The sequence below is a fragment of the Cryptomeria japonica genome, chromosome 9, assembly GCF_030272615.1.
Source record: "Cryptomeria japonica chromosome 9, Sugi_1.0, whole genome shotgun sequence".
Taxonomy (NCBI): domain Eukaryota; kingdom Viridiplantae; phylum Streptophyta; class Pinopsida; order Cupressales; family Cupressaceae; genus Cryptomeria; species Cryptomeria japonica.
Genome location: NC_081413.1, coordinates 294,948,690 through 294,976,510, shown reverse-complemented (window position 1 = coordinate 294,976,510; position 27,821 = coordinate 294,948,690). Strand labels below are relative to the sequence as shown.

At 36.8% G+C, this 27,821-nt stretch overlaps 1 protein-coding gene across 1 annotated transcript; it reads right to left on the bottom strand.

Moving 5' to 3' along the window:
- Nucleotides 1-6,336: 6,336 nt before the first annotated feature.
- On the bottom strand, nucleotides 6,337-15,750 carry LOC131079569 (pleiotropic drug resistance protein 1). Its single transcript, XM_058017552.2, has 24 exons — nucleotides 14,855-15,750; nucleotides 14,642-14,762; nucleotides 14,430-14,518; nucleotides 14,257-14,341; nucleotides 13,958-14,117; nucleotides 13,640-13,716; nucleotides 13,485-13,538; nucleotides 13,303-13,393; nucleotides 12,861-13,162; nucleotides 12,488-12,769; nucleotides 11,163-11,479; nucleotides 10,902-11,062; nucleotides 10,714-10,817; nucleotides 10,454-10,607; nucleotides 10,221-10,355; nucleotides 9,945-10,105; nucleotides 9,520-9,852; nucleotides 9,125-9,415; nucleotides 8,952-9,035; nucleotides 8,473-8,606; nucleotides 8,131-8,358; nucleotides 7,860-8,031; nucleotides 7,504-7,758; nucleotides 6,337-7,061 (listed from the first exon to the last, which is right to left on the bottom strand). Exons 1-24 carry the CDS (start codon nucleotides 15,184-15,186, stop codon nucleotides 6,792-6,794), a joined length of 4,392 nt encoding a protein of 1,463 aa, XP_057873535.2. The 5' UTR covers nucleotides 15,187-15,750; the 3' UTR covers nucleotides 6,337-6,791.
- Between the last annotated feature and the right edge of the window lie 12,071 nt (nucleotides 15,751-27,821).

Below are 27,821 nucleotides of genomic sequence, written 5' to 3'. Positions count from 1 at the left end.
ATGTTTCATAATTGCAAAGGTAAGTTAATTGTGATTTAAAGTTTAAGGGATTATAAATAAATTGTTTTAAGGTTCAAACTAATTCATCCCCCCCTTAGTCTTGTGGTGAGTTCAACAACATTATCATTATGAAGCTAGCTATCATATCAATTATCCATCATCATCATTGAACAACCATAGTCTTTGAGATTCCATTTGATCACACTGTGAAAATAGTGCTACATATGATTGTGGGGGCAACATACATACACTTCATTAAAAGCTTCAAAGAGCAATGGCAGTAACCAAAATGTTTGAATGATAGTGATATTGTTGTTAATCATTTAATTTATTGCTTGCATTTTGCATACTTCATTTCGAGATTAGGATATTGTTTGTTTTTTAGGGTTTTTTGGTTAACCTTCTTAAGATCCACATTGATTTAATCCTAGTCTTACAAAAAAAGTTACAACAAATAGTAATCATTATTTCAAAGTTGAAGGTGATAATCTATTAATAGTTGTTGTGTATGTTGATGATATCATTTTTGGAGGAGATGATGGTGTTTGTAAGAGATTTGCAGAAGAAATGCAAAAATAATTTGAGATGCCAATGATTGGTGAGTTTATCATTTTTACTTGGTCTTCAAGTGGTACAGTCAGAAGATGGTATTTTCATTTCTCAGACCAAGTATATCAAGGAGATGTTGAAGAAGTTTGGTATGGAGAATTGTAAACCAGTTGCAATTCCTATAGTTATTGGTTGCAAGTTAAGGATGATAGATCTTCAAAAGTTGATTGAAAATAGTATAGGTCTATGATTAGAGGATTGTTGTATTTGAGTGCTTCAAGACCCAATATTATGCATGTTGTCTATTTGGTTGCTAGATATCAAGCTAATCCAAAGTAATCTTATGATCAAGCAATGAAAAGGATATTCATATATTTGAAAGGGACTCCAAATTTTGGTTTATGGTATAAGAAGAATCATTATTTCTCTTTGATATACATTACAAATGTTGATTGGGTCGAATGTGCTAATGACAAAAGAAGTACAAGTGGTGGTGCATTTTTCTTGGGAAATAGATTGGTCTCCTAGTTGAGCGAAAAGCAAAATTCAATGTCATTATCTACAGTTTAGGAAAGATATATTACAACAGCATCTTGTTGCACTCAAGTCATGTTGATGAGGCAAACTCTCAAAGATATGAAGGTGATTTATGATGAGGAAGTTCCTATTATGTGTGATAATACAACCGTAATTAATATTTCAAATAATTTGATAATGCATTCAAGGACTTAACACATTTCCATCTAGTATCATTGCTTAAGAGATAAGGTTGCAGAGAAGGAAGTCAGAATGGAATGTATACCTACAAAGGATTAGATTTCAAATATCTTTACCAAGGCACTACCAAACGACATTTTTGAGTATCTCTAGTAGAAGTTAGGGGTTATTGCCCTTCCTTCAAGCTAGATACATATAGGTAGTGCATCTTTCTAGGGGGAGATTCAAGGTTTATCTTTTGTCTCTTGGATTGATGTGGTGGCTAATACTAGAGAGAGAGAGAGAGAGAGAGAGAGAGAGAGAGAGAGAGAGAGAGAGAGAGAGAGAGAGAGAGAGAGAGAGAGAGAGAGAGAGAGAGAGAGAGATTTATCAAAGGAAGAGAATTATTGTTATAGAGGTTAGTATGGATCTTCATTGTTTGCAGTATTATGCCCTTTTGTCCTTGATGTCAAAGGGGGGAGAGATACAAAAAGTGGGAGAGATATACAATTGGAAAGAGTTTATTGTTAGTTGGTGATACAAGTGTTGCCATCAATGGCAATGGAGGAGATTGTTGGATACTTGAGGTTTGTTGGCATTGATGTAAAACTTGTATGGTGTTGTCTTTGGTGACACAATCTATGTTGATTGTGATTGTGTGTTGAGGTAACATAAGTGAAGAGGAATTTGGAGTTATTCAATTGTGTGGATGTAGTATATGTTCCAAAAATGAGTCTTCAGATGTTGTTATGTTGTCTAGTGGTGATGTTGAGTATGAGGTGTTTTCAGGAGGCTATAGTAGTGGAAGTTACAATATAGAAAAAAGAGTATATAATGTCCTTATGGAAGAATTATTTGCATTCATTTAGTTCTTGATGATGATGGCTTGCAATTTTGGATATAATGTCTATATTTTTTGGATGTTGCACGATCAAGTTTTCAAGTTCTCAATTGCTTAGATGATGAAGTTGGTTGTGGTGGTTTGTTGATAGTGAGGTTGTCTATTAGGACTAGTCTGGAGAATGCTATGCACTTCCTTTTTGTTTTGGTTCAAGTGTTGCATCTTGGAGGACATGTTCATATGGTTTGTTTAGTGTTCCACTTCAGATTTCTAGTGTTGGTTTGATCGGTAAGTGAAGTTATGTTGGTTTGATCGGTAAGTGAAGTTTTGTTGTTTTATGTTTGACACTATCAATTGTGTTGGTCTTTGGCTGACTTGGTTGATTTATCTTACTTGGATCACACTCTTTTGGTCTAGATATGCATTGGAGATTCAGTTAGAAGGTTTATATAGGTCTTATTGTGTAGATATGCATTGAGTAATTTTCCTTGAAAGATTATTCTTGGGCCAACTGTTTAACGAGCTTTATTGATTTTCTACATATTACATTGAATGCTAACTTTGGAGGATGTGCTAGTGTGTGCGATTCATTGGAATCAACTTAGAAATATGTAATTAGGGCCCTATTATCTCCTAGATTGGACTGCATTGTGTATAGTTTCTTGTGGTGGCCTACTTTATGTAATTCATATACATTCTATTTGTGGCAGACCTAGTTGAGGTTTTAAATGAATAACCTAGAATAAATGAAAGTGTCTAGATGTGTGAATTGGTTATCAAACTATTGTGAATTGGATGTGAATGATATACAAACATATGTGAAGAAACAAAAGTGTGAATTTCAGTTTGTGATGAGCTTGGATGATTATATCTTTAGTGTGAGAGTGTTTTGAGACAGTGAATGAAGTAAGATATGTTTTTCATGATATTATTCACTTGACACAATGGTTCAAGGATTTCTATGATCAATAATTTTTTTTAATTTGAATTCATCATTTCCTGTACTTGCCAAAAGATAGTGAGTCTGTTTGGTAGCTTGTGATCTTACCCTAGAGCAATGCACTTTAGTAATGCAAGTCCTTTGTATCTTGCACTAAGATTGTGCATCTCAGTAATGCAAGTCTCTTGTATCTTTCCCTAAGGTTGTGCGCCTTAATCCTATAAGTCCAATCAGGAGCAGTAAGCTACCTTAGCCTTGATCCTAAAACATTGTAAGTATTTGTTCATATTGTGAGTGTGATTCTCACTGTGGTTTTTCCTTTCTTGGGTTTCCCACATTAATATGGTGTTCTTGTTTGTATTGTGCTTTATGGTTTCATGTTTCATAATTGCAAAGGTAAGTTAATTGTGATTTAAAGTTTAAGGGATTATAAATAAATTGTTTTAAGGTTCAAACTAATTCATCCTCCCCTTAGTTCTGTGGTGAGTTCAACAACATTATCATTATGAAGCTAGCTATCTTATCAATTATCCATCATCATCATTGAACAACCATAGTCTTTAATATTCCATTTGATCACACTATGAAAATAGTGCTACATATGATTCTGGGAGCAACATACATACACTTCATTAAAAGCTTCAAAGAGCAATGGCAGTAACCAAAATGTTTGCATGATAGTGATATCGTTGTTAATCTTTTAATTTCTTGCTTGCATTTTGCATACTTCATTTCGAGATTAAGATATTGTTTGTTTTTTAGGGTTTTTTGGTTAACCTTCTTAAGATCCACATTGATTTAATCCTAGTCTTACAAAAGTAAATTTGTAGGTCTAGGAAGAATATGTTGAAATGATAATGAATTTACAAACTTCAAAGGGTCAACCAAGAAACATGCCTTCCACAAGGGAATGCTACAACACAAGCTTGCATGAATATTAAGATTGATATTACTCAATGAGATAATGAAATGAGATACATGATATATGTTACAATGTACTATAGGCCTTTCTTATTAAGGCAAGGTGATGAGGTAGGATGACAACTACCCTTGATACAAATATGAAATGCATGATGCATAATATTAAATGCCTATAGTGTAAAAGTAAATATTGAGACATGACCACATTATAATCTATCTTATAGAATACCACCTTGGGTAACTAACATGATCTTATGAAGAATATTAAATAACAAGTTACATAATGTAACTTTATAACATCTAACTAATGAAAACTAATCATCTAGTATGCGTAAGTAAACTTAACAAGTGAATGGTGTCCCCTTCACTAGGAATTGAGATGCATGACCTTATTAGGACATTATATTCACTGTAATAGAATATTCCCCCTAATCTACTCTAAATTAAGTAATGTAGTCATAGTTAGAGGGTGTCAAAGAAGGATTGTCCAATCATGCAACCCACATGAACAAACACAAATAAAATAGACAACACCACAAAATAACACCAATTTTAACCTATAAAACCCCTCATTGAGGAAAATATCTCACCTCTAAAATATCTATAGTGGTTTCCACATACATCAACATGTAATTTGTAAACACCATTTCCAAACATGCCACATGGGCTACAAAATAACATCACACAATCCTTACATGACCCACTCACATGATTACACTTTGCATCCTTCTCCTTGTTATCTCACCTTTCTGTTCTCACTCCTTTGTTGTTGCACTTACCTATTACTCCATTATTCTCCTTAATCTTCTTTACTTTCTTGCAATTGACTTGAGATGTAATATTTATACCTATCTCTAACTTCCCGAATAAACTGTCTTGACTTTAACATGGCACATAGCCCATGACCACATCAAATGTGTTACTAACTTATGATAACAAACTTATGAATGACAAATAATCTCAAATGGTTCGGCATGCACGTTCTCAATAGTCCACACAAGCTTCTTATATGTAATTGTTCATAAATCACAATAGTTTCAACTAAACATCTCCATCATTCACTAAATCACAACTAAACTCACTAAAATTACCTCAAACTTCAATAATAGACCAACTAATCATACACACTAATCCTAAAACCATAATAGCCAATTACTACACACGACAAAAGGCATCAACTTTTTCTCATCACAAATTACTACCTAATGGTCAAACACACCATTTACCACAAATTTTTAACTTCCTCAACATAATGCAAATTTACCATGATATAATTAAGATGTCGCAAATCTTCAATTACTCCCATATTTCTTATTTATTAATCTATAATGATTAGACATTTTTAAAAATTATCCTAAATTACATATAAAGGAAGGCTTGTAAAAATATATGATGATATGTTTTCTCGTCTCGTAAACCAAAATATGTTATTAAATAAACTACATAATAAATTTATCATTTATTTTAAACATTAAATCTTTATGAAATATAATCTTCATCTCTAATATGATTTTATTTATTAACTTTTCTCATGGGTTTAATTTTGGCTAAATAAATGCAACTATTTGAAAACACATAATCTTACATTTCATGATAGTTGAGATTAATCATCTTGATTATTGTGATAATTGTTGTAAGAAAAAAAATACTAGATAAGACCGACCTTAGTTTATGAGAATGTAGAATTTTTTACACAAATTCAAGAATCACACTAATATTTATTTAAAAATGTGCTCTTAATCAATAAGTGACTCAAGTCTTGTATTAGATCTATAATTCAAACCTAAAATCAAAGATACATCCTTAATGCAAATGTAGAGTTTTAATATATAACATCTAGAAAGGTGTATTGTTAAATCATAAAGAAACATGCTTGTGCTCTTTTGAATCATATCTCAAAATTGTGTACAAAACTTTATAGAGATGGGCCTTAGAATGATGTGTGCAAATTTGTTACTTTTTTTATGCACCAAATCCAAATTATTGAAATTTAAAGTTTATAAAGATAAAAGATAAAATATGAAGTCTATGACTATAAGATTGACCCTACAACCAAATAAAAATAAAAAAACAATCATATTTTCATATACAATTATATCCATCCACATAAATGAACAAATAGATAAAATAAATATTATATTAGAATGTGTATATAATACAATTTTTTTAAAGCCACCAAACCTACTCTATAATTTATTGTTTTAATAAAAACTTCAACTAAAAAACATTACCCAGCGTAACTATATTCAAAATGAAAAGAAATATAAAGAAAAAATGATATGATTACAGAAATCCTTTCTATACCAAAAAGGTAAACTATAGTCTAATTTATATATATCTATATTAGGAATGAAATTATTATGAACGGGGTCCTCTTGCATAGCAATTATTGAATACTTTATAACTTTAAAACATTCTTTTATTAAAGGCCATGTTAAACATTGTTATTAACGTAACCATCTTTTATCTCAAATATTAGATCTTTTCTTTTTATCTCCCATACAATATTTATCCTTTTCTCTCTTCATCACCAAGTTCTTTGCGACAAAAAGTTTTCTTCCATGATATTGAAATTCAAATGACATGTCTGTACGACGTACTAGTTTATGAGATACAGAGATAACTTTAAAAAATTGAATTTGCTGAAGAGGCGAAGGACGCATCGCATTCATCTTAGCAAATGCTATCCTTGTGCATGTGAAGTTACCTGAAACTTTTTTGAGCTATGTTCAGATCTTCTTTTTCTGTGTATATTTCTATTTCATATGGTATATTATCCATCGCACCTGGTTTGAAATTCAGGTAGAGCTATTGGGCAGGGAGGCTGTTGATTTTAAGCTCCCTCTATCGCTTTTGGAAGTTGAGGTATTTGATGCCGAATGCAAAAATCAAAGCAAAGAAGAGGCAAAATCCTGAAGTTCCACCTGCAATTACACCTATAAAATCATGGTGGAACCCAAAGAAATCTCGGATATAATCCTTGACGAGTTTCGTTTCCCCGTTGTCCAGATCCATCCATTCCTCAACATCTCCGAACTGTGATGCAACTAATCCGTACAGAGTCCACGCCACCGGGCATGCCCAGTAATACCATCTCCACCACACAGGAATTCTCTGCAACAAGAAAGATTTAGACTTAATCAAAAACATGAAACTTTACAGTTCATGATATCAAATGTCAACTTAAATGATTTTATTTTAAACTTGATTTGTTAAGGCGGTTCATTTTAAATCATAGTAATAGATGATCATATTAAAGCAAACTTGATTTGTTAAGGTGGTTCATCTTAAATCATAGTAATAGATGATCATATTGAAGCAGCAAGATTTGTTAAATAGAATATCATATTGAAGCGGTCAGTATGATTTTGAAGGTGTGTGATTTCAGAGATTTACAGTATGATTTCGGAAGTGAATAATTTCAAAAAAACAAATATGATTTCAAATAAATTAATATGATTTTCGATGAACCATCTAAACAACTCAAAGTTTAAAGTGCACTGTTTAAATCCAACCAGATAATGATGGAAAGAAGAGCAGAGATTTGGGTATTTACCGTTCGTGGTATCAAGAAACCGGCGAAGAGATTCCAGAGAGCATAGAATGCAGAGGAGACGATGGCAGCGAAGTTATGGTTGGGGGTCAAGGCCACTGTCATCATCCCATAGTAGGTGAAGTATAAGAAGGTGAAATACGAGAAGAAGAGATACCAAAAGAATTTGATGGCGCTCCATTCGAAATTGATCATTGCATAAACCAGTACGCTGTAGATAACTGCTTGGAATAGAACATACGGAACCTCAATTGCTGCCTGCACAGGAAAAGTAGGGTGAAAGTCAAGAGTTGGGTAGAGAGTAGGTAGGTAGCCTTGGCAAATAGCAACTAGAGTTGAGACATGTAAGCAGCAGCCACCTGGGCGAAGGCATAGGGTATGGCAGAGTACATTCCAGCAGCCTTTTCTCTGTAGAAAACTGTTCTTTCCACTTCGACCACTGGTTGCACCGACGATGAATTGTTTACTCCAATGAAAAGCACGGCCGCATACATGGAACCCATTGCGTTGAATAACTCCTGCTGTTCCGTCCTGTTCATTTGCACTAACTTTTATGTTCAATTTGGATATATGGGAAAGTTTTCGCGGGGGGGGGGGGGCATTTTTGGGAGAGAGAAATCAGTATTTTACCTCTTAGAGCCGATGTTCCAAAAGATGGTCCCAAACATTATGGCACATATGAATGTAAAGAAGAATCTCACAGCAGTATACTGGGGATTTCGCCAGTATGACCGCCTCTGTTTCCACAAACAAGCAATGCACTGCGTCCAGAAAGTCTGAGAATACTGCGTGGGAAAGTGGAGATCCTTTGAGCCCAGAGCAGGCGTGCTCAGTTCCTTTATCAAAGCTTTGTTCTGCCTGCACAAATTATTATTTTTATTTAGGATTCAGCAAAATTCCAACTTCCAATGCTTCTTTAAATCGAAAAGCTCGTCTGAAATGATTCGAAAAGAAATTGCATGTGGCTCGTACCGGTGTAAGTCTGAGTTCCGGTAAATCTCCGCAAAATCGACTCCCAGGCGCGTTTCGACAGCTATCGAAGTGATCTCCAACATCCATGTTGCAGGATTGTACCCATCTTTTATTTTAGCCACCCCCTCCACATTCTGTACTTATATCATCAATTCACATGAAAAAGTACTTATATCTTCTATCCTATAAACCATCTTGATTTTGAAGCCATTTTGATTCTAAGAAAAAAAAATTAGTCTTCTATTTTATTCTGTATTGTGAAAATTGAGAGAACGAGGGCGTTCATCATCAAATTAAATGTCGAAAATCACCACTTCACATGAAAAAAGTATGCATATATCTTATAAACCATCTTGATTTTGGAGCCATTTTTGGTTTTCAAGACATAAAAATCTTCTATTCCATTCCATATTCTATTTTATTCCTCATTCACAGTAACCAAATAAACGGCAAATGAGAAGGATTTTTATATTACATACCTCGAAATACTCGACTAGTTTGTGAGAGTGGTGACCAAGTGGACCAGCATAGATAACCTGACCACCTCTTTTCATCAAGAATAGCTGCATCATAGAAAGCCAAAGAGAATGAAATCCAATACATATCAAGAAGAGCTTCCTGAGAGTCTAATGCATGTGGGTTTTTTACTTGCCTCGTCGAAGGCTTCAAATATATCAATGCTTGGCTGATGGATTGTGCAAACAACCGTTCGCCCTGTGTCCACTGTGTTTCTAACTGTTCTCATGACTATGGCTGCAGCGCGAGCATCCAGTCCAGAAGTTGGTTCGTCCATGAATATGATGGAAGGATTGGCAACAAGCTCGACTGCTATGGTCAATCGTTTGCGCTGCTCCGTGGACAGCCCATTGACGCCCGGAAGCCCCACCAGAGCGTCCCTGAGAGAATTCAGCTCCACAAGATCCATCACTTCCTCCACAAACAGCTGCAGTTCCATTTTAAATTCGATTTACCCATAGCCACAAGATAATCAAATAGCAACACAAAAGAAATGTGGTGAAAACGATTCGACATTTCGGACTAACTAACCCTCCTTGTTTCGTAGTCAACCTCCTTTGGCAAACGGAGCCAAGCAGAGTAAATCAAAGATTCATGGACTGTTACTTGGGGTGAATGAATGTCGTTTTGCTCACAGTAGCCTGAGATACGGGCAAAGGTTTCCTGCTTCTTGGGATAACCAGAAATACTAATGGCACCCTCAATATATCCGCCAGTTTTCCTTCCGGCCAAAACATCCATCAAGGTGGTCTTACCCGCCCCGCTAATACCCACTAAAGCCGTAAGCACGCCCGGCCTGAATGCCCCGCTTACATCTCTTAACAATTGCAGACGGTCTTCCGTAACACCTTGCTCCTTCATTTCCTAGACAAAAACAAACCATTTTAACCATTAGCATGCATTTTTTGTTTGTTTGAATTCGTTCCAGAACAGACTAGTGATTCAGCACCACATACCGCGGGCATGTCGACATAGTAGTTAACTTCATCGAAGACAATGGAGAGTGGTTGAAATGGAAGAAGCATGCCCTTGCTTGCATTTCCAGAAGCATCTGCTACTGCCCCCATTCTCGATCCACCAGACGACAGACTGGTTTTCGAAGTCTCACAGCCACATACTGCAATGTGCATTCAATTACCCATCATCTTTATTTCAGTACAACTGTGCAAAATTAAAGTACCATATCCAATTGGGTTTCAAAGAGAATAACTCATAAGCAATCTTGTTCTAACCTTGAGACGAGGCCTGGTGTGCTACGGACTTTCCTTTAGAGGCTGAAGTAGGGGTGAGTTGCACTTCTCCTGTTCTATTGGCGTGCTTCTCTCGCAAAGCTTCTTCAGACAGCACAGCCTGAGGTTTTTCAAGAGCTGCATAAAAATCAATTCATTAGCTCGGAACAAGGCGCCACAATTCCTGGCTATTGCACAAGAAAAAACCATGAGTTGGGAGGTATCATGTATCTCACGTTTGAGGTAGGCTAGAGCAATGGTGTAGCATATGTTGAAAAAGAAGGTATATGCCAGAAGAGCTGCCACACCCAGCCAGTACCAGTACCCCTCTGGAAAGATCCCGCGCGATTTTAGGACATATACGCCCAACGTCTCTGGTCCATCGAATGGCTGCATTTTCATTCAAACATTGCTCATTGAATTGATACAAATTACTGGTCGGTAGTTTACCACAACAATTTTATACAGAACAAGTAGAGCATTTATACTACATTACCTTCTGCCACCTGTCACCTAAAAACTCGTTGGCAGAGATGGCATTCTGGGCATACATGAGAGGAGATATCCAGTAACCCCATATCCACCATCCTTTGATGCTATCTGTACGACTATCTTACAAGAATTAGTTAATATATTACCAGGTGCTCAACCGGGTTTCATTCAATCCAATTTGATTTCACTTACGTCTAGAGAGAAGAAATCCACCGAGAAGCAAAACGACCATCAATGCAAAGGAGCCGAATGTGTTTGCGACAACCATGTCTCGCCCAACGGATGCGATAAATCGAAATAATCCCAATGCCATCTGATGGACGAAGAAAAGCAGCAAAAACTGGCGAAACAACCTAGAAAGTGAATTCAACCCGGTTTTTTCAATACTTGATTGAGCTCATAACAAATTAAGTTGAAACTAGAATAGGTAAAAAGAGCTAGGAGGACGCGCACCTTCCCACATTGGGTTCGAAGCCAATTACATAATAAGTAAGAAAAACCCATATGCCGGACTCCAGAAATGAAATTGGAATCCTGGTAACCCACATGGGAAGTGAATATGCCCAGGCGGGATAGAAGAGCAGATCTCTTTGCTTGTAAAATACAGGAAGCTTTTGTATGGCCATTGCAAGCTCTGCAAACCCATTGAACATACAGGTGACCAAACCGAAAAAGAGAGCACCCATGTAGACTGTCCCATCTTCTGGTGTATCGTGGTGCATCTTTGTCCGTAGAAACAATGTCATTGTGACCATGGCCATAACAATCAGCTGTCAAAACATATTCATGCTTAAAGACATCAGATTTCAAACAGTTGGTGATAGTTGGTGACAACATAATTCTATAATTCATAATTCAATTGTGTAAGATTTGATTTGTATAATATTTCATTATTTATTTCATGATTGTTTCTAATCACACTAATATGCAAAACAGATCTTTACACAATTGAATGTAGAAATGACATGGGCTAAACATTCATGCTTGTTAGTTGTACAGTTGGAGGATTGTAGCGTCGAATCGGTTAGTTGCCTCAGTGAAGTGATCAATCGTGAAAGGATGGGAAACGACATCTCTGTTAGTCGTACAGGCTCAAAAGCTATTTCCTATTCATGGGTAAAAAGCTATCTCCTATTCATGGTTATCTTCAAATGAAAACAAAGTAAGTAGTCACGCTGGTCGTCATGTCGAGAATAGGCAGGTCAAACAATCACCGAATCTGAATGACGAGGATTTAAAGGCGACTTTTAGGCAATATTTAAAGCCTAGTAGGCTTTCATGAATCCGTCACGAGCACCCTGGAAGCCTATGATTACAGGCAAGTGGAACACAATTCCCGGCTACAGGAAAATAAGTATGAATCCAAAGCTTTAAGGGTACAGCGATAAGATAGGTAGACGTCCCATTTACAAGACGAGCTTGAGATTCGGGAGCTTAAGATAACATGATCGCACTTGTACGCATGGGACAACTTACGACGATACAGTGAAAAAAATAAAATTGAATAGATAAACGAAAAGCATCATTATCAGCAGAGCTGGAACAATAATTACAACCAAAGGTTAAAATAGGCGTCAGGGCTGTGTACGGCGAGATAGGCAATATAAAAATAAAAAAGTGGGATTTCAAGACTTTTGAATAGTTCAAAACAGAGTGAAGTGAGTATGAGGATCCGACACACTTCAGACTATTACATGGGCTACATGATTTTGAGTCGCTAATTTCGAGACCTGAGCTCTGTAAAACGAGTAAAAGCGAATATAGGTAGAGTAGCTCACCTGCACAAGTTTGAAGACAAAGACGAAGGAATTTCTTTTCATCAAGAGACATTCTCGCGAGAAGCAAGTCTTGAACAGTTCCCTTGTGCTGACACCGTACCTCGAAGTAGTAAGGGCCGCGGGATGGCTCTTGCGTTTGTCGAACGGTACCGCCAACTCTTCTGCTAATTTTTGGCCAACGTGAAACGAATGAAATGCCTCTGCAAATTCCTTAACAGACACATACCTATACGGTTGGGCTTTCAAAGCCCAATACTGCTGCTGATCTTTTCTCGAGGTAACCTACAATCAAACAGAATCAAAACGGATATGACAGCCGATCGTGTCAATGACACTGTACATGTACTAAACAGAATAAAATCACACGACATACTTCCTGCAAGAAATCCGCCACGCCTTTCCGTTCAGGGCACTTAAAGCCCATGGATTCAAAGAATTCGAGTACGTGTTCGCGTGGTCCCTGATATACAATTTGCCCATCTGAAAGAAGAACAATGTCGTCGAACAAATCATACGTTTCCGGCGCCGGTTGTAAAAGTGAAATAAAGGTGGTCGCATCCAATACGTGAACCGACTGTCGAAGACATTTCACGATCTGATAGGTTGTAGAGCTGTCCAACCCAGTTGATATCTCGTCCATGAACAGTGCCCTAGCTGGTCCTACCAGCATCTCACCTGCCACATTGATCCACCACCACCCATGCCAGCCAATTTCTTTAGACTTACAATTTCGTTTCTGATTTGACCTCACATTTGAATTTAGTCATCACCCAAACTTGTCTTTTTCAAAAATCTGAGTCCTGCATTACACGCACCTGTAGTTACACGTTTCTTCTGTCCCCCGGAAATTCCTCTCCTCATTTGGTCACCGACTATGGTATCTCCGCATATATCGAGGCCAAGTATCTGCACATCGCAGTACAGATACAAATTGTCTTTACCTCACCTGGTAGAGACAAACATACAGCTTTTGGGGTGTATACTTTGAAATCATTACCTTGAGTATGTAGTCCGTCACGAGACTGGTTGCCTGCCCTTCCAGTGCTACGGACTGCCCAAAATAAAGAAAAAATACAGTAGATGCTTTGCAGTGAGAAACTAGAGCCAAGTGTCGAAGAATTCTTAAAAGAGAAAGAAAAAACATCATCACACCTTCATGAACACATCAATATCCGGATCAGGCTTGATACCCGCTTGCTTTTCTCTTCGGGATAGTTCAACCAGCATGTCTGCATGATTTCACTCATCTTGAGCTTTTCTTTGTATTCCTTAGGAAAATTTACAGGTTTGAGTACACATTACATCCCATCCCTAACTTATATCCTAACATGTTACAGTTTGGGTGCTCTGAGACCAGCAGATCCGTTGGAGTCCACGAAAACTCTTAAGTTAAACCCAACACACATCACATTAATTTCACCATTTTTGACAGCTACTGTTTCATGCTTTAATTCTAACACACACACATACCAAATCTTGTGCCAACTCCCTGACATCTCCCAGAGAAGTCCAAAGTTTCTCGCACGGTCATTTCTCCAATATGCAAGTCATGCTGGCTAATGTATGCCGATGTTCGTTGCGGCACAAATTCGTCAAGGTTGTGCCCATTGTAGGTCACATTTCCACTCAACTGCAAGGATTACAGAGCACAGAGTTAAGCAACAGTTAATGGCAATTCACAGTAACCTGAAATATAAATTTTATGGTATGATTAGTATGCAAATATGGTACAGAGCATTTCCAACACATAAAAAGAGAAAAAATCCCACTCTCAATTCTGAATCGAGCTTCCCGGCGAGTGCCAAAAGTAAAGATGTTTTCCCAGAGCTGGGCGGCCCCAAAAGCAGAGTCATTCTGAACAAAAACAAGGCAACCCTTCCATTCATCAGAATTCCAAAATACGTGAAAACAATCCATTAAAACCAAAAGAAAAAGATTCAACCTGCACGGTTTTATGATCCCACTAACGTCATGAAGAATTGACAGTGGCTTCTTCCTACTGGGGTAGATTCGTAGCCAGCTTAAAAATGCCTGCAAAATTTCCCACAAGTTGATACCCATGATTCCTCAAACCAAAAGCAACCAATGAACATACTTCCCAATTCATCAAACCAAAAACAACCAAACTCCTCAGTTAGAAACCAGTGAACATACTTCCAACATATTCAACGTAAAGTTAGGAATAGTAGGCAGAGCTCTGCTGCCAATATACACATCCGCATCCACTGTCAAGTGCTCGTAACGGACCTCGATCTTGGGCATGCCAATCCCCACTCTAGACACCAAGAAACACAAAAAAAAAAACATCAAGAAATGCAACAAAGGCCCATACCCACCAAGACCAAAAGGGGAGAAAATTGGGCATACTTATCAGCTCTATTCCGCAACTTGAGCAGAAAGCGTTCGTTGTCCTGATCGGCAATGGTGAGCAACCTGTCGATGAGAAGGCGACGATCATCAAAACCCAGCTTAGCAATGTCGACTTCATGGTGCTGCCCTGTAACGCCATGAAGAATGCCCTTACGCACACGGTCATATGTGGGCAGCTTCTCTAAGGCAGCCCACTTGAGGGCATCTTCATCATCCTCACGATCATTAGCTGTAGAAGATCTTGAAAACACTTCCTCCCCAGCCCGCCAAATTGTAGACCCGTTGCTACGCCTGCTTCCGCCCCTCCAAATATGATCTGTCGCCTCCATGTCCTTCAAATTTCAGCTCTAATGGAATCCCCTCTCTCTCTCTCTACAACACCAAATACTTATATATATATATGTGTGTGTACAGAGAAGAGGCTGTAGGTACGTGGAGCCTCAAAAGCCCATATAAGATGACAGGGTAAGGAAGGAAGGAAAAGAGAAGAGGTCCCCAATAAATGAAAAGGGGTTAGGACTTGGCGGTCGGTGTTTGGTGAACAAGAATGGAGCTTTTTAATCTTGGTTTGAAACTGCGGTCGGCCACTGGACGAGGACAATCTAACCTCTGCAATTGACTATGACTAGATATGACTGAAACCTTTTAAAGTATTTGTTTGACCCAAAATCACGACAGCTTCGCCTTTGGAACTTAAAATCAGTCGCTATGTCATAAACCACGCACTTCCGCATAATAATTAGGCTGAAATCTTTAGGGTTTAAAACTGGATTCCTCATAACCATCAAATATGTTTCCTGCCAATCACATCTCCAGATTTGTATGACTTCCCTAACTTGCGCTCCCTGCTCACTTTGGCAAAAGGAGTAGGTCGATTACGGACGGACCGTGAAAAGATGTGACCAACATGATGGACGCCGCGCCTTTCATGCTAACCTTTTCGTGTCATTACGCTTCTAATTAAAATAATAATAATGGTGAACTGATTGTAATATAATTGTGCAAAGAACTAAAAAGATGCCTCTATAGTAGCCTTGTAATAATTAGGTTTTTATGAGGGTATATATTGAATAAATGAAATGGATTGCTTTAAGAATTTGTTGTGTTTTTAGTTTCATTTAATTTAACTTCTTTAACTTCTTTTATAGGCTTGATTGTCTCATCTTTGAAAGTAGGATGCATTTTGTACAAGTTAGTCTTCCACTTTTGCTTTCATTACCTACTTTCTTCAATATTAATACAATGTCTTAACTACTTGGTAGGTATTCATGTGATGAGCAGGATTAATGATGAGCCGTTGAGATTTCTCAAAAAAAAGCACAATTCAGGTGAATTGAAATAATTTGATGCTTTGATTCAGTTTCAGAGAAGATTAGATTGAGTTAATTTTGAGATAATTTAAAGTTTGATTGAATGCATTGAGATTATAAGTCTGAGTTTGTATTGGAGATAAAATTAGTTGATTCCATGCACATGAGATAAAATTAGTTGATTCCATGCACTTGAGATATTTCTTTTTCTAAAGTTGAGACAACTTGAGAAATCTTAGAAAAACAATTAAATTAAATAAACCATTTTCTCTAAAATTAAAACTCAAAGCAAATCTTGAGGAAAGAAGTTTAGTTGCATTGAAAAGGCTTTCTCTAATAAAGATCTTGAGCAAATAAGAGGAATGTGCATGGAATCAACTAATTTTATCTCAATTTAAAAAAACGAATTAATTTACAAAAATGAATTAAATCATCAAAAAAAAGAATTAATTTGTAAAAAGGAATTAAATTGAGAAAAGAAATCAACTTGAGATATTTCTTTTTCTAAAATTGAGACAACTTGAGAAATCTTAGAAAAGCAATTAAATTGAATAAATCATTTTCTCTAAAATTAAAACTCAAAGCAAATCTTGAGGAAAGAAGTTTAGTTGCATTGAAAAGGCTTTCTCTAATAAAGATCTTGAGAAAATAAGAGGAATGTGCATGGAATCAACTAATTTTATCTCAAGTTGATTTATTTTCTCAATTTAATTCCTTTTTACAAATTAATTCTTTTTTTTGATGATTTAATTCATTTTTTTTAATTAATTCAATTTTTTTAAATTAATTCCTTTTTGCATTAAATGACAAATTTATCTATTAATTAAATATGCTAGGATATTTAATTAAATAAATAGGATAATTGATTAAAATGATTTACTTAGAATGATTAATTAATTAATTAATTTAAAATATTTTTTGCCATGTGACATTGATGATATAGGAATTAATTAATTAGGTGTTTAAGATTAATTTAATTACCTTTGGTTAGGACCTTGGTGATGTAGTTGAGATTAGGGGCCCATGGTCTAGATGACCATTTTTAGGGTATTACATTTGCTCCTCTTTGAATTGATGTGTGAGCAGCACATTAATTCAAAGAATAGTTGATGTCAAAAAGATATCAGTTCTGAACTTGATGGATCACAAACTGATGAAGAGCGAGATATTCAGCTTGATTTAAAGCGATGAAACTGAACAGGTTGATTAAAGCGATACCGATCCCGAACTCGATTGAACTAGGATTGGTAGAGCAAAGAGATAAAGCCAATTCCAAACTTGATTGAACAAGAACCAATTAGCGAAACAGAATGTCCAGCTTGATTTGATGTGATGAAACTGAACACCTATATGGATTGAGCGTGTGATCACTGTCAAAAAGACTCTTTAAACCCTTGATTAGGTTTAAACGAATAACCAGCTTGATGAGATGTAATGAAACTGATTACCGTTAAGAGACTGATTTAGATGAAGACAATATCAGCTTGATTTGGTGCGATGAAACCGATATGCCCCTAGAGATTGATTGAAGTTCGATTAAGATTTGATTTGAAAAGATTTGTTGCTCGGCTTTTGATGAAGATTTGAAAAAAAAATCTTGACCTTTCGATGATGTAATCACTGATAATGATGATGTAATGAGTATACCCCCTCGAGAGCGAAATCGAAAGATAGCGAGATCACAATGATTTTAGGCAATTTTGATAAGATTGATTTAGCGGTGATAATCTGAGCACGAAGATTAATTTGAGAATTAATTTGAAATCAGAGTTGATTCAGAAAAGATTTGAGTACAAAATGATGTAAAGATTGATGCGAAGATGAAAGTGCCAAGTGGTCAATGTTGTGAGATTTTGACTAGAAAATTGATGTTAGATTTCGATTTTGATCTCGAAATTAGCAAACAAATGATTATTGTTTCAAATTTAGACTCTTATTCAAAGGATGAAGAGAATAATGTTATCATGTTGAAATTATTGTAAATGCACAAAGCTTAGTATGAATGCAACCTAAAACCTATTCACTGGATTTGGTATGCTTATTTATCATCACTGAGCATTTTACAATGTCGGAGATAGACATAAGCACGAAGACATGAATAGCCAAGATGTCCTGAATGTCACGTCCTTTTGATCTAGCAAGTGAACATAAGCACCAAGGCATGAAGAGCCAGGATAACCTAAATGTTACTTGTGTGCAAACACACCAGACAGAGCAAAGTTCCTTCCTTTTCATATGCAACATTAATTATCTTGTCTGCAATGACCCTTTTATCGTTCATATTTTAGGACAGATTAAGCATGCATCTGGATTGCATAATAAATAAATTTACTCAAAACAGATAAGGAAATGATTCCAACCTCCCTGTAGCATACAAATAAACAAAGTTGAGGTATGTGTGGCAATTTCACCTTGATGTGAAGGCACTTATCATAGACACCTAGCAGAAAACAAAGAAAAGTATTATGCCCCCAATCCTTGCTCCTCTTAGTCAAGATAGACTTCCTTGAGTTATTTAGAGGGAATAATAAATGAAAATCAATTTAAAAGACAACATACAAAGAAAATTTCAATCATATCTCGAACAGTTTTAGCGATTGTTTACAAGCTAAAGCAAAGATGCAAGAAAGTGGAAAATAAAACAAGAAATGCCAAATTTGTGCTGATATGATATTTAGGAATTTTTTTAGGACATTTTATGATTTTTTTCCTAGCTATGCCCCCAATATACAAACCCATATGACATGATGATATGCATAATGCATGTGGAGACAATGAATTTTTTATATGACCTTAGGCTAATGCAATATGCATTTCCTATTCGAACAAGGATGTTTGTGTTTGTTTATCATTTCGTAATACACCAATTGAATTGGAGATGCAAAATATTTCATAGATAAGTGATCAATTGATCCTTAAGGTCCCTTGGAACATCCAAATTAACACACTTAGGGACTAGGATTTACAAATGGAGACGCGGAAAAACTCCCCATTGGTTCTTGAAACTTTGATCTTCTTTTGTCCATGTGATTGCAAATGAGTTAGTTCCTACTCTTGTGTTCACTAAAGATCCTTAGCATCTTACATGACTAGCTACGTGGATTATTATAACTTCAAAAGCATCTCGAATAGAGCCTCGCTACCAGCAAGCTTTTAGAGCTCCGACGAGGTTATAGACTGTAAGTTCTCAAATATTGCTCTGTTGCCAGTAGGCATTCATAGCCCTGATGGAGTTACTCGCATGTTCCCATAGTCAATCTTTTATCGCACTTGTATGTGTGATATTTGAGTTATATATCATTGCTCTTTTGCCTTGAGATGAATATTTGGCATAACACTTTTTTTTTCTTGCCTTGACTTGTAAGTAATGAAACCTACTTGGGTGTGACAATTACAATGGCACTGAAGTAGAATTTTAGATTTTTCACTAGTCATATAATCAACTAGGTGTCTCGAATGAATTAGAGAGTTTGTTAATGCGTTTGAGATATAGCAATTGATAGATTTTAGGTTAACAAGTTTCAAATAGTGAAATCACTACCCAACCATAAGTAAAGCGTTGTCACGAGGTGATGTTGAAAATGAATGACCTTAGGACCTCAAAGACTTCATGTTTGAATATCTAAGAAATGAGACGACCCTTGTTTGTCTTGAATGCAAACAAATGATAAACTTGGACAATTGCCTTGTTTTATTAATGTTGCTATATGCAAATACAAAAATATTGTGAATGCGATGCATTTGAAAAAGAAACTATATATGTGCAATGCTTTGAATAAAATGATATGCAATACAATTTTTTTTACTTTTTAGTTGTACTGGTTGCCAAAGCAAAGAATGATAACTGTAGAATTTCTTCAAGTGGATAGTGTTGATCGATTCATGGAGTCGTTCTCCTTTCGGTGTTGAGAGTTGATAAGCGCAGAAGCCAAAGACTACAGTAACAATGTAGGGACCCAGCCAGTTGGGTTCGAACTTCCTTTTTTGTTCTCAAAACTGATGATTTTTAGGATTCTCTCTTTGTCTTACTTTCTTGTTATAATCTCTAGACATTCTCTTTTGATAAGCTTTAAGATGATCAAAAGCCACTTGTCGACGTTCATCTAACAAATCGAGTTCTTGCAATATAGATATTTTGTGATCTTCATTAGTAATAAGACCTTGCAAAGAAACTCTCAAAGAAGGAATTTCAACCTCAACAAGAAAGACTTCTTTAGCCCCATACACCAAAGCAAAAGGTGTAGCCCCAGTAGGTGTTCTGATACTTGTTCTATAAACCCATAGTACAGGATTGAGCTGCAAGTGCCAATCCTTCCTAGATTTGTTGACTGTTCTATGCAAGATGGTTAATAGAGTTTTGTTTGATGTTTCGGCTTATCCATTACCTTGAGGGTAATATATAGAAGACCAATGTTGTTTGATTTTGAACTTGTCACAAAGCTCATCTAGATCCTTGGTTTGAACTACCCTCCATTGTCAAACATAATTGAAGAAGGGATTCCATACCTATAGATGATATAGTTAAGAATGAACATAGCCACTTTTTTATCGGTTGCTTTGATTATCGGAACCGCTTCAACCCACTTAATGAAGTACTCAGTGGCAGTTATGATGAACTTGTGTCCATTAGATGATGCGGGATAGATTTGGCCAATGAGGTCAAATTGCCATTGTTAAAAAGGCCAATGTGTGATAAAAGGTAATAGTTCCCTTGATGGAGCATGTATGAGATTCCCATGTAGGTGGCATTTCTCACAAGTTTTAGCAAATTTTACAGCATCATTTTTCATATATGGCTAGTAATAGCCAGCCCTTAGCAGTTTGCAAGCTAGAGTTAGACCGTTTGAGTGAGATCCATAAATACCTTTATGAACTTTAGATAACGCATGTTGGGATTCTTCAAGTTCTAGACACGTAAGCAAAGTGCTATCTAAACCTCGCCTATATAGATCATTAGCGATGATGACATATCGTGAAGCATTTCAAATCAAGTTTCTTTTCTCATTACAGGTAAGGTTATCAGGGATAATTTGGCCACATAAGTAAGAGTAGATATGGCTTGTAAAGCGGAAAATCGCGATCGAACCCTAGTTGTTCTCCCCTCTTCCAACTCCGAGGAGAGAGAAGGGAGGTTTGCTAGGATTCGATGGTTTTCACTTAGGGGAGAGACTTTACATTCAAAAGAGGGGTTGAAACTCATAAGATCCAATCCCACACAATGTAAGATTAGATGCTAAATGAATTTCAAGGGTTAGGAAAGCAAGGCTACCCTCTTTTGTAAAGAATGTTGTTAAGGAAATTAAGCTAAGAATACATAGAAAGTCATAAAGATTCGCTTATAAACTGAGTTCAGGTTATAGGATGAAGCTGCGGACCTGGAATTAGCAGTAGAATGTCGATACGGCGCTGTCCTGCAAATTTGAGCAAAAGTTGTCAGGACGATGGCGCCCGGCGCCACGGTCCTCCGAAAAATCCGCGAAACGAAGGGGGATCTGTTCGTCTCTGCACAAGGATTCCAGATCTTCAATTTCAGCCGCGTACCTGCAAACTACACACAGAAAAGCGAAGACGATTGGGGGGTTAGGGATTAGGGGTTTGCCTTTAGGTCAAACCCCAGTTTTGGAATTAACCAAGAAATGAGCAAGAGCTGTAAATGTAAATGACTGTAAAACAAGTACTAATACCTTGTTCTAAGGATGTTTGTATCCTTATGTGCGAAGGTATAGATGTTGTATGTTGTATGTTGTAGCATGTAGCATGTGATCTCCTCTTCAATGGTTGAATCCTTGACTTGAATGCAACACTTAGCCTTGAATGGAGACTTGAAATGATCAATTGCTTGAAGGAATGCTTGAATGCTTGAATGCTTGAATGTTTGAGTATAGTTTCCACGCTTTTTCCCTCATGTATCTCTTCTCATACCAAATGAGAGAGAAAAATGTAGTTTATATACTTGTCATTTAGGGCTGATAGACTGATTTTCCCGACCTTAGGCCGACCAGGAAATGTAATTTCCAAATTGCAAACAAAAAGACCCGAGCCCCTTAGGAGACCGGGCCCAAAATAGGACCCAGGGACCAGGGCGTTGGGCGCCATGGTCCTGGGGACCAGGGCGCTGGGCGCTCTGGTCCCACCTCCCGGGACAGCAGGGTGCAAGGAGGTTCAGGCCAAGGTGCTTGAAAATTGCAGTTTTCAGTGTCATGAGCAAGTTTTGGGGTCTCCATTCAGGTTGTGTGTTGCGTCGCCATCGTGAAGACCGAAATGCAGTCGAAATTGCAAGTGTCGCAATTTTAGGATGCTACATTTAGCCCCCACTTTAGCGGGAGTATGTATGCTCATACTTCCGGTAAAGTACAAGGAAACAACATTGAAAGACTTTCACCACGTCAAGGAGGCAAGATACACCAAGCCCCTAGTGGACTAAGGATCTTACGACTTTGATTGACAAAGTAAAAGGGAAGATCACGAGGGAGAACCATGACTGTCAGTAGTAAGATTCCCTCACTATGAGTCATGCAAGAAAGATATCAAAAATTTTCAAGGCAAGGTTAAATTTACCAAGAAATTTTCAAGTATCTTGAAAAGATATGAACGGGATGTATGCCCCCCTACGTTAAAGCGATCACACACGCCTCACCGGGGGTGATTGTTTTAACGTAGTGATACACATAAGAAATGAGAAAGGAGCACGTTATCGCAAGGATTTAGCCCCCAAGTGTGAGATAAACCCAAGGATAATAGACACAAAACATAAAGCACGAGTTGACTTCACTTTCCTCGGGGTCAGTATGCTGTATGATAATTCATGTATATATATCATATGTATGTATGCATAATTGTTCTTCATTCCCCAATCAAGGAAGGTCACCTAGAAGAAGGGAACACATGTGTCTTTTGAGTCAACATGAGAGAGACCGAGAGATCTCAATGCTTTGCATCGTCCTCAAGTAGACAACACCAAGGACAACAAATAGAAGAATGAGAATAACATATAGAAGAAGTAACAAAAGAGAGGGGGAGAGAATCTGCTATGCTAATGTAACTAGTCTAGCACGTCATCTACCCCCCGATCTTGCTGATCAATGTTTCGGGAAGGCAGGGAACACGCTAGAGGAGGAACATCCAACACAGCAGATGGAGCTATCACAAGATCCAAACAAGGGCTATGTTCATGTTCCGAGCCACATTGTTCTTGTCTAGGAGCTAGGATAAGTGCTTTAGAAAATTCATTAGATAAATGGTTATCAACATCAACAAGTTCATATTCACTATCAGAAGCAAGAGGAGTAACATTTTCATCTATATCGTCATCAAGATTTATAAAAATAGGATCTTTAACTCGCACAGGATCAAGATCATCATGCATCTTATGTTTAGGAGATTTAGGCTCAATGTCCGGCTGAGGAGAAAATGGAATAATGCTTGTTGAAGGTGTTTTTGGAGAATGCAAAGTTTGAGAAGCAGCTGCTTGAGCCCTAAGACGACGCTTTCGTCGGCGTTCACGTGCAGAACGATTTCGTCTAGTCTTAGTAGGAAGTGGAGAAGATTGAGGAGGGGGAATGTTCTCATCCTTAGCACTTGGGTGTTTAGGTTGTGGTCTCTTAGGCTGGATAATAGGAGAAGAAGAAGGTCTCTTCTCTCTATAAAAAGAAGGAGGAGGAACTGCTCCATATAAGGGAAGAATATTTGGTTTAGGGAGAAGACCAAGTCCATCATGACGAGGAGGTATAGGTCTACTCTTAGGAAGTTTATTAGGCATAGACATAGTCACATCCATAGGGATGGGTTGGGAATCTTCTTGAGGAAAGACGTTAGTTTTATCTTTCAAAGGAAGAACTTCCTTCTCAAGAATGATAGGAATGTCAAGTTTAGGTGTTCTAGGTTCACTTAGAGATAAGATCATATCTGTTTTCCACTTTTGATAAGATTTGAAAAGATGATCACTTCGCGGAGGAAGAGATTGGAATTGTTTAGGCCAAAAGTAGTCTATAGGAACACTAGAAGTTCTTTCAGCTGGTTTAAAGAGACTATGATTGACAGTAACGACTTCACCATTATGGGGAAATTTCAAACACTTGTGAATAGGAGAAGCAATAGCTTTCATGGAAGATAGCCAAGGATAGCCAAGCTTCACACGAAATTGTTCGGAAGATGGAATAATAGCAAAGTTCACATCAAGGGATTTGTTATGGACCTCAATAGGCAATGTAATAGAACCAATTGCGGGAGAAGAAAATGCATCAAATAATTTCACAATCACATCTGTTTTGTCATAGATCACTTGATTCAATTGCAAAGTAAAAAGAAATTCTTCAGTAATAACATTAACCATGCACGAAGGATCAATAAGCACTCCACGGCAAGGTGTATTCTTGACTTTTGCAACTATGTATAAAGGACCATCAGGTGCCCTAATGGTTTCACTGGAATCAAATGTGATGGAAGGTTCTTTAGGGATTTCTTGCTGCTCTACAAAGTTAATCACATTCGGAGTCATAGACACAAGACCATCAGATGAGAGAGAGGAATCATTAGCCTCAATCGCATTAGAGGTATGAGAAGGCAATGGATCAGTGAAAATCTAAAGATTTTGATTAGGAAGAGCTACAGATGTGTTGCCTTTATCATTCACTCCAGAAACAGAAATAGTATTATTATCAATCAAATCTTGAATTTTACCCTTTAAAGAAAAACATTTTTCAGTATCATGACCAGGCTGACGATGAAATTGACAAAAGGCTTTGTTATCAAAATAAGGTGAAGTAATCTTTGCAGGATCAATTTGTCTTATAGGAGGAAGAGTAAGCACATTTTGTTCCAATAACTTATTCATAATACTATGCAATGATTCATTCAAGGAGTATACTTTCTTTCTCTCTTGAAAAATTTAGAAATAGGAGGCACACCTGATGCTGCATTCACATTGTTGTTGATGATGTTTTCATTGAATTTGATGGAATCTCTGTTCGGTTTAAACTTCCCAAATGGTTGTTGATTGCTATCACCCTTATCACTCGGAGCCATAGGATGTGATTGTTCCATTTGACTCACAGTCAGTTGATAATTGTGAAGAGTTGCACACAACTGTTGGAAAGAAGTAAACTCAGAAAACAGAAGTTTGTCTCGAATATCTTTTTGTAAATTAGAAATAAAGATTCTTTGAATATCATTGTCAGGCACTGGAAAAGAAATTTGAGCATACAAATGCTTATATCTACCAATGAAATCAGTCACTTTTTCTTTAACACCTTGTTTACAATGCATTAAATCAATCAAAGTAACTTTAGGACTTATATTGTTTTGAAATTGTTGAATGAAAGCATTTGCAAGTTGTTCGAAAGAAGTAATAGAATAAGAAGGCAACGAGCAATACCATTGTAGGGCTTTGTCTCTTAATGTTCTAGTAAATAGTTTTGCAAGCAACCTTTGGTCATAAGCAAAATCAGTACAAATTGTTTGAAAAGTCTTAACATGTGTTAGAGGATCTCCTTTACCATTATAAAGCTCCAAATGCGGGATTTCAACATGTTTAGGAGGGATAGCTCCAACAATGTCAAGAGAAAGTGGGCTCGCAACGTCAAATGTGGGCACACTGAACTTAGATTGATTCATAGAGGCAATTTGTTGCTGTAAAGAAGAGACAGTTTGTGCTAGATTGTTAATGGTCGCTTCAGTCGAAGAATTCATATTGGATGTGTTAGATTGAGATGGAGGTGTTATGTTATTGAAAGAAGGTAAAGAGTAAGGTGGTGGGACTCTTTGATAATTAGTCATAGGAGATGATTGGACAAGAGGAACACTACAAGGAGGAATGGAATGGTTAAATGAATTGCCCCCTTGCGTCATGTTCATTTGTGAAGATGTAATAGGAACACTCATTGGAGGAATGAATGAAGAAGTTGGATTGAATGAAGGAAGAGGGTTAATTGAAGAAGAAGGGTTGCCCCCATGACTGGTGATCATAGGAGGAATGTCTTGTGTTGAAGTAGTCATTATGTTTGATGTAAAAGTAGGTATACTAGCAATAGGAGTCGTCAAAGGAATAGAATGATTGTCTTGGGTAGGAGGTTGTGTATAACCTAAGGTTTCGGCACAACTCTTCATAGGAATCACATTTGAATCCACAATGTGTGCAATACCACGCAAAATATCAATTCCATTCTTATCACTTTGAAGCATACGTTTTAGACCCTCAATTAAAGGAAGAGCTTGACTATCAGGGTATTCTTGAGACATCCATTGTCAAAAATCGTCAAATTGGTTATCCAATTTCGAAAGTTGTTCTACAGAAACCTCATGGAGAGCTTCTTCATCATTAGGAGGATTAGAGGAATTACCCATGTCCTCGTTAAAAAGGCTATTCAAATTAGGTTCCATCTCCTCAGTAGTTAAACCTCGGAAAGACTTAATTCTACGGCTTCGTCTAACGGGAATAGTGTAAGTAGGGCTTATTGTTGTAAAACTCATGCACTAGAAAGAGAGAGAAGATTTTGAATTTAGAGGTAGCAATTTTCAGTAAAATCAGCCAATCTTCTGGATTTAAGCTGTTAAATGCAATCACAACAGTCTCCCGAAATTTCGGAAAAAATGTCCGGGACCGTGGCGCTCGGAGTGCAACACGGTCCTTGCAACTTTTTTCGAAATTTGCAGGGATGAAAGGTATGATGATTTTAGAGCTAATCTGAAAAAATTGAGTGATTTTACGATCTGTAGATAGGCCAAATTAAAGTTGCAAATTCAAAATTGAACCCTATCAAGATTGTCGAAAAATGCAAAATTTGAATTTTGAAAAAGAGAGGGAAACTGAAATTTTGAATTTTATGATTTTAGAGGGAATGTCAAGAGCAATGCAAATTTTGAAATTTGAAAATTGACTCAATTTCACGCAAAATTCAATTTTGAAAGCGGAAATCAAAGTTGTTGTAATTAAACACTTAATTTCAAAAGTCACAAAATGCAAGAATTTGAATAAAGCACTGAAATTTCGAATGAATGCAAACACAATTTTCAGATTTATGATAATAAAAACGCAATTTTGACACAAAATTTTAATTTCAATGATTTTTGAATGATTAGAAGCCTTAGACCAAGCAATCGCAAGACCAACTTTGATTGTAATTTTGAAAGTGTTATAATTGACAAAATTAGCCAAAATTCTGGATTTTAGCAGGAAAATACAGCAAGATCTCGCTCCTGAAATTTTGGAAAAAATGTCGGGGACAATGGCGCTCGGAGTGCAACACGGTCCTCGCAACTTTTTTCCAAATTTTCAGGGATGAAGGATATTGTGATTTTATTGCAGAATCCAAAGTTACAGCTGATTTGGAGATGTTTTGATTGGTCAAATTGTCGGACAAAGGTTGAATTAAGAGGGTTTCAAAAATTAGGGTTTTGACATTTAACCACTTAATTTTCAGAATTAAAGCACAAATATGAATTGAAAATTTGTAATAGAAGGGCAGATCTGAAACAGGCATTAACATTTAGACATTTCGCAAGTTCAATTACTAAAAAGAAAATTTAGGGTTTTTATGCAATCACCTCTAAAATTTTGCAAAAGATCAAACATGGAAATGTAATCAATTTTTTCAGATCTAAGCATGAAAAATTAGAAAGGATGTTCATGTCGGGTTCACCAAAATGTAAAGCGGAAA

Bases quoted from the DNA above. Each gene is read 5' to 3' on its own strand.
- LOC131079569 (XM_058017552.2), bottom strand. From the start codon at position 15,186: ATGGAGGCGACAGATCATATTTGGAGGGGCGGAAGCAGGCGTAGCAAC. The intron at 11,063-11,162 runs GTGCGCGTCCTC...TTCACTTTCTAG, and splicing joins TTCGAACCCAATGTGGGAAG to GTTGTTTCGCCAGTTTTTGC. The intron at 8,359-8,472 runs GTACGAGCCACA...TAATTTGTGCAG, and splicing joins CGGAACTCAGACTTACACCG to GCAGAACAAAGCTTTGATAA.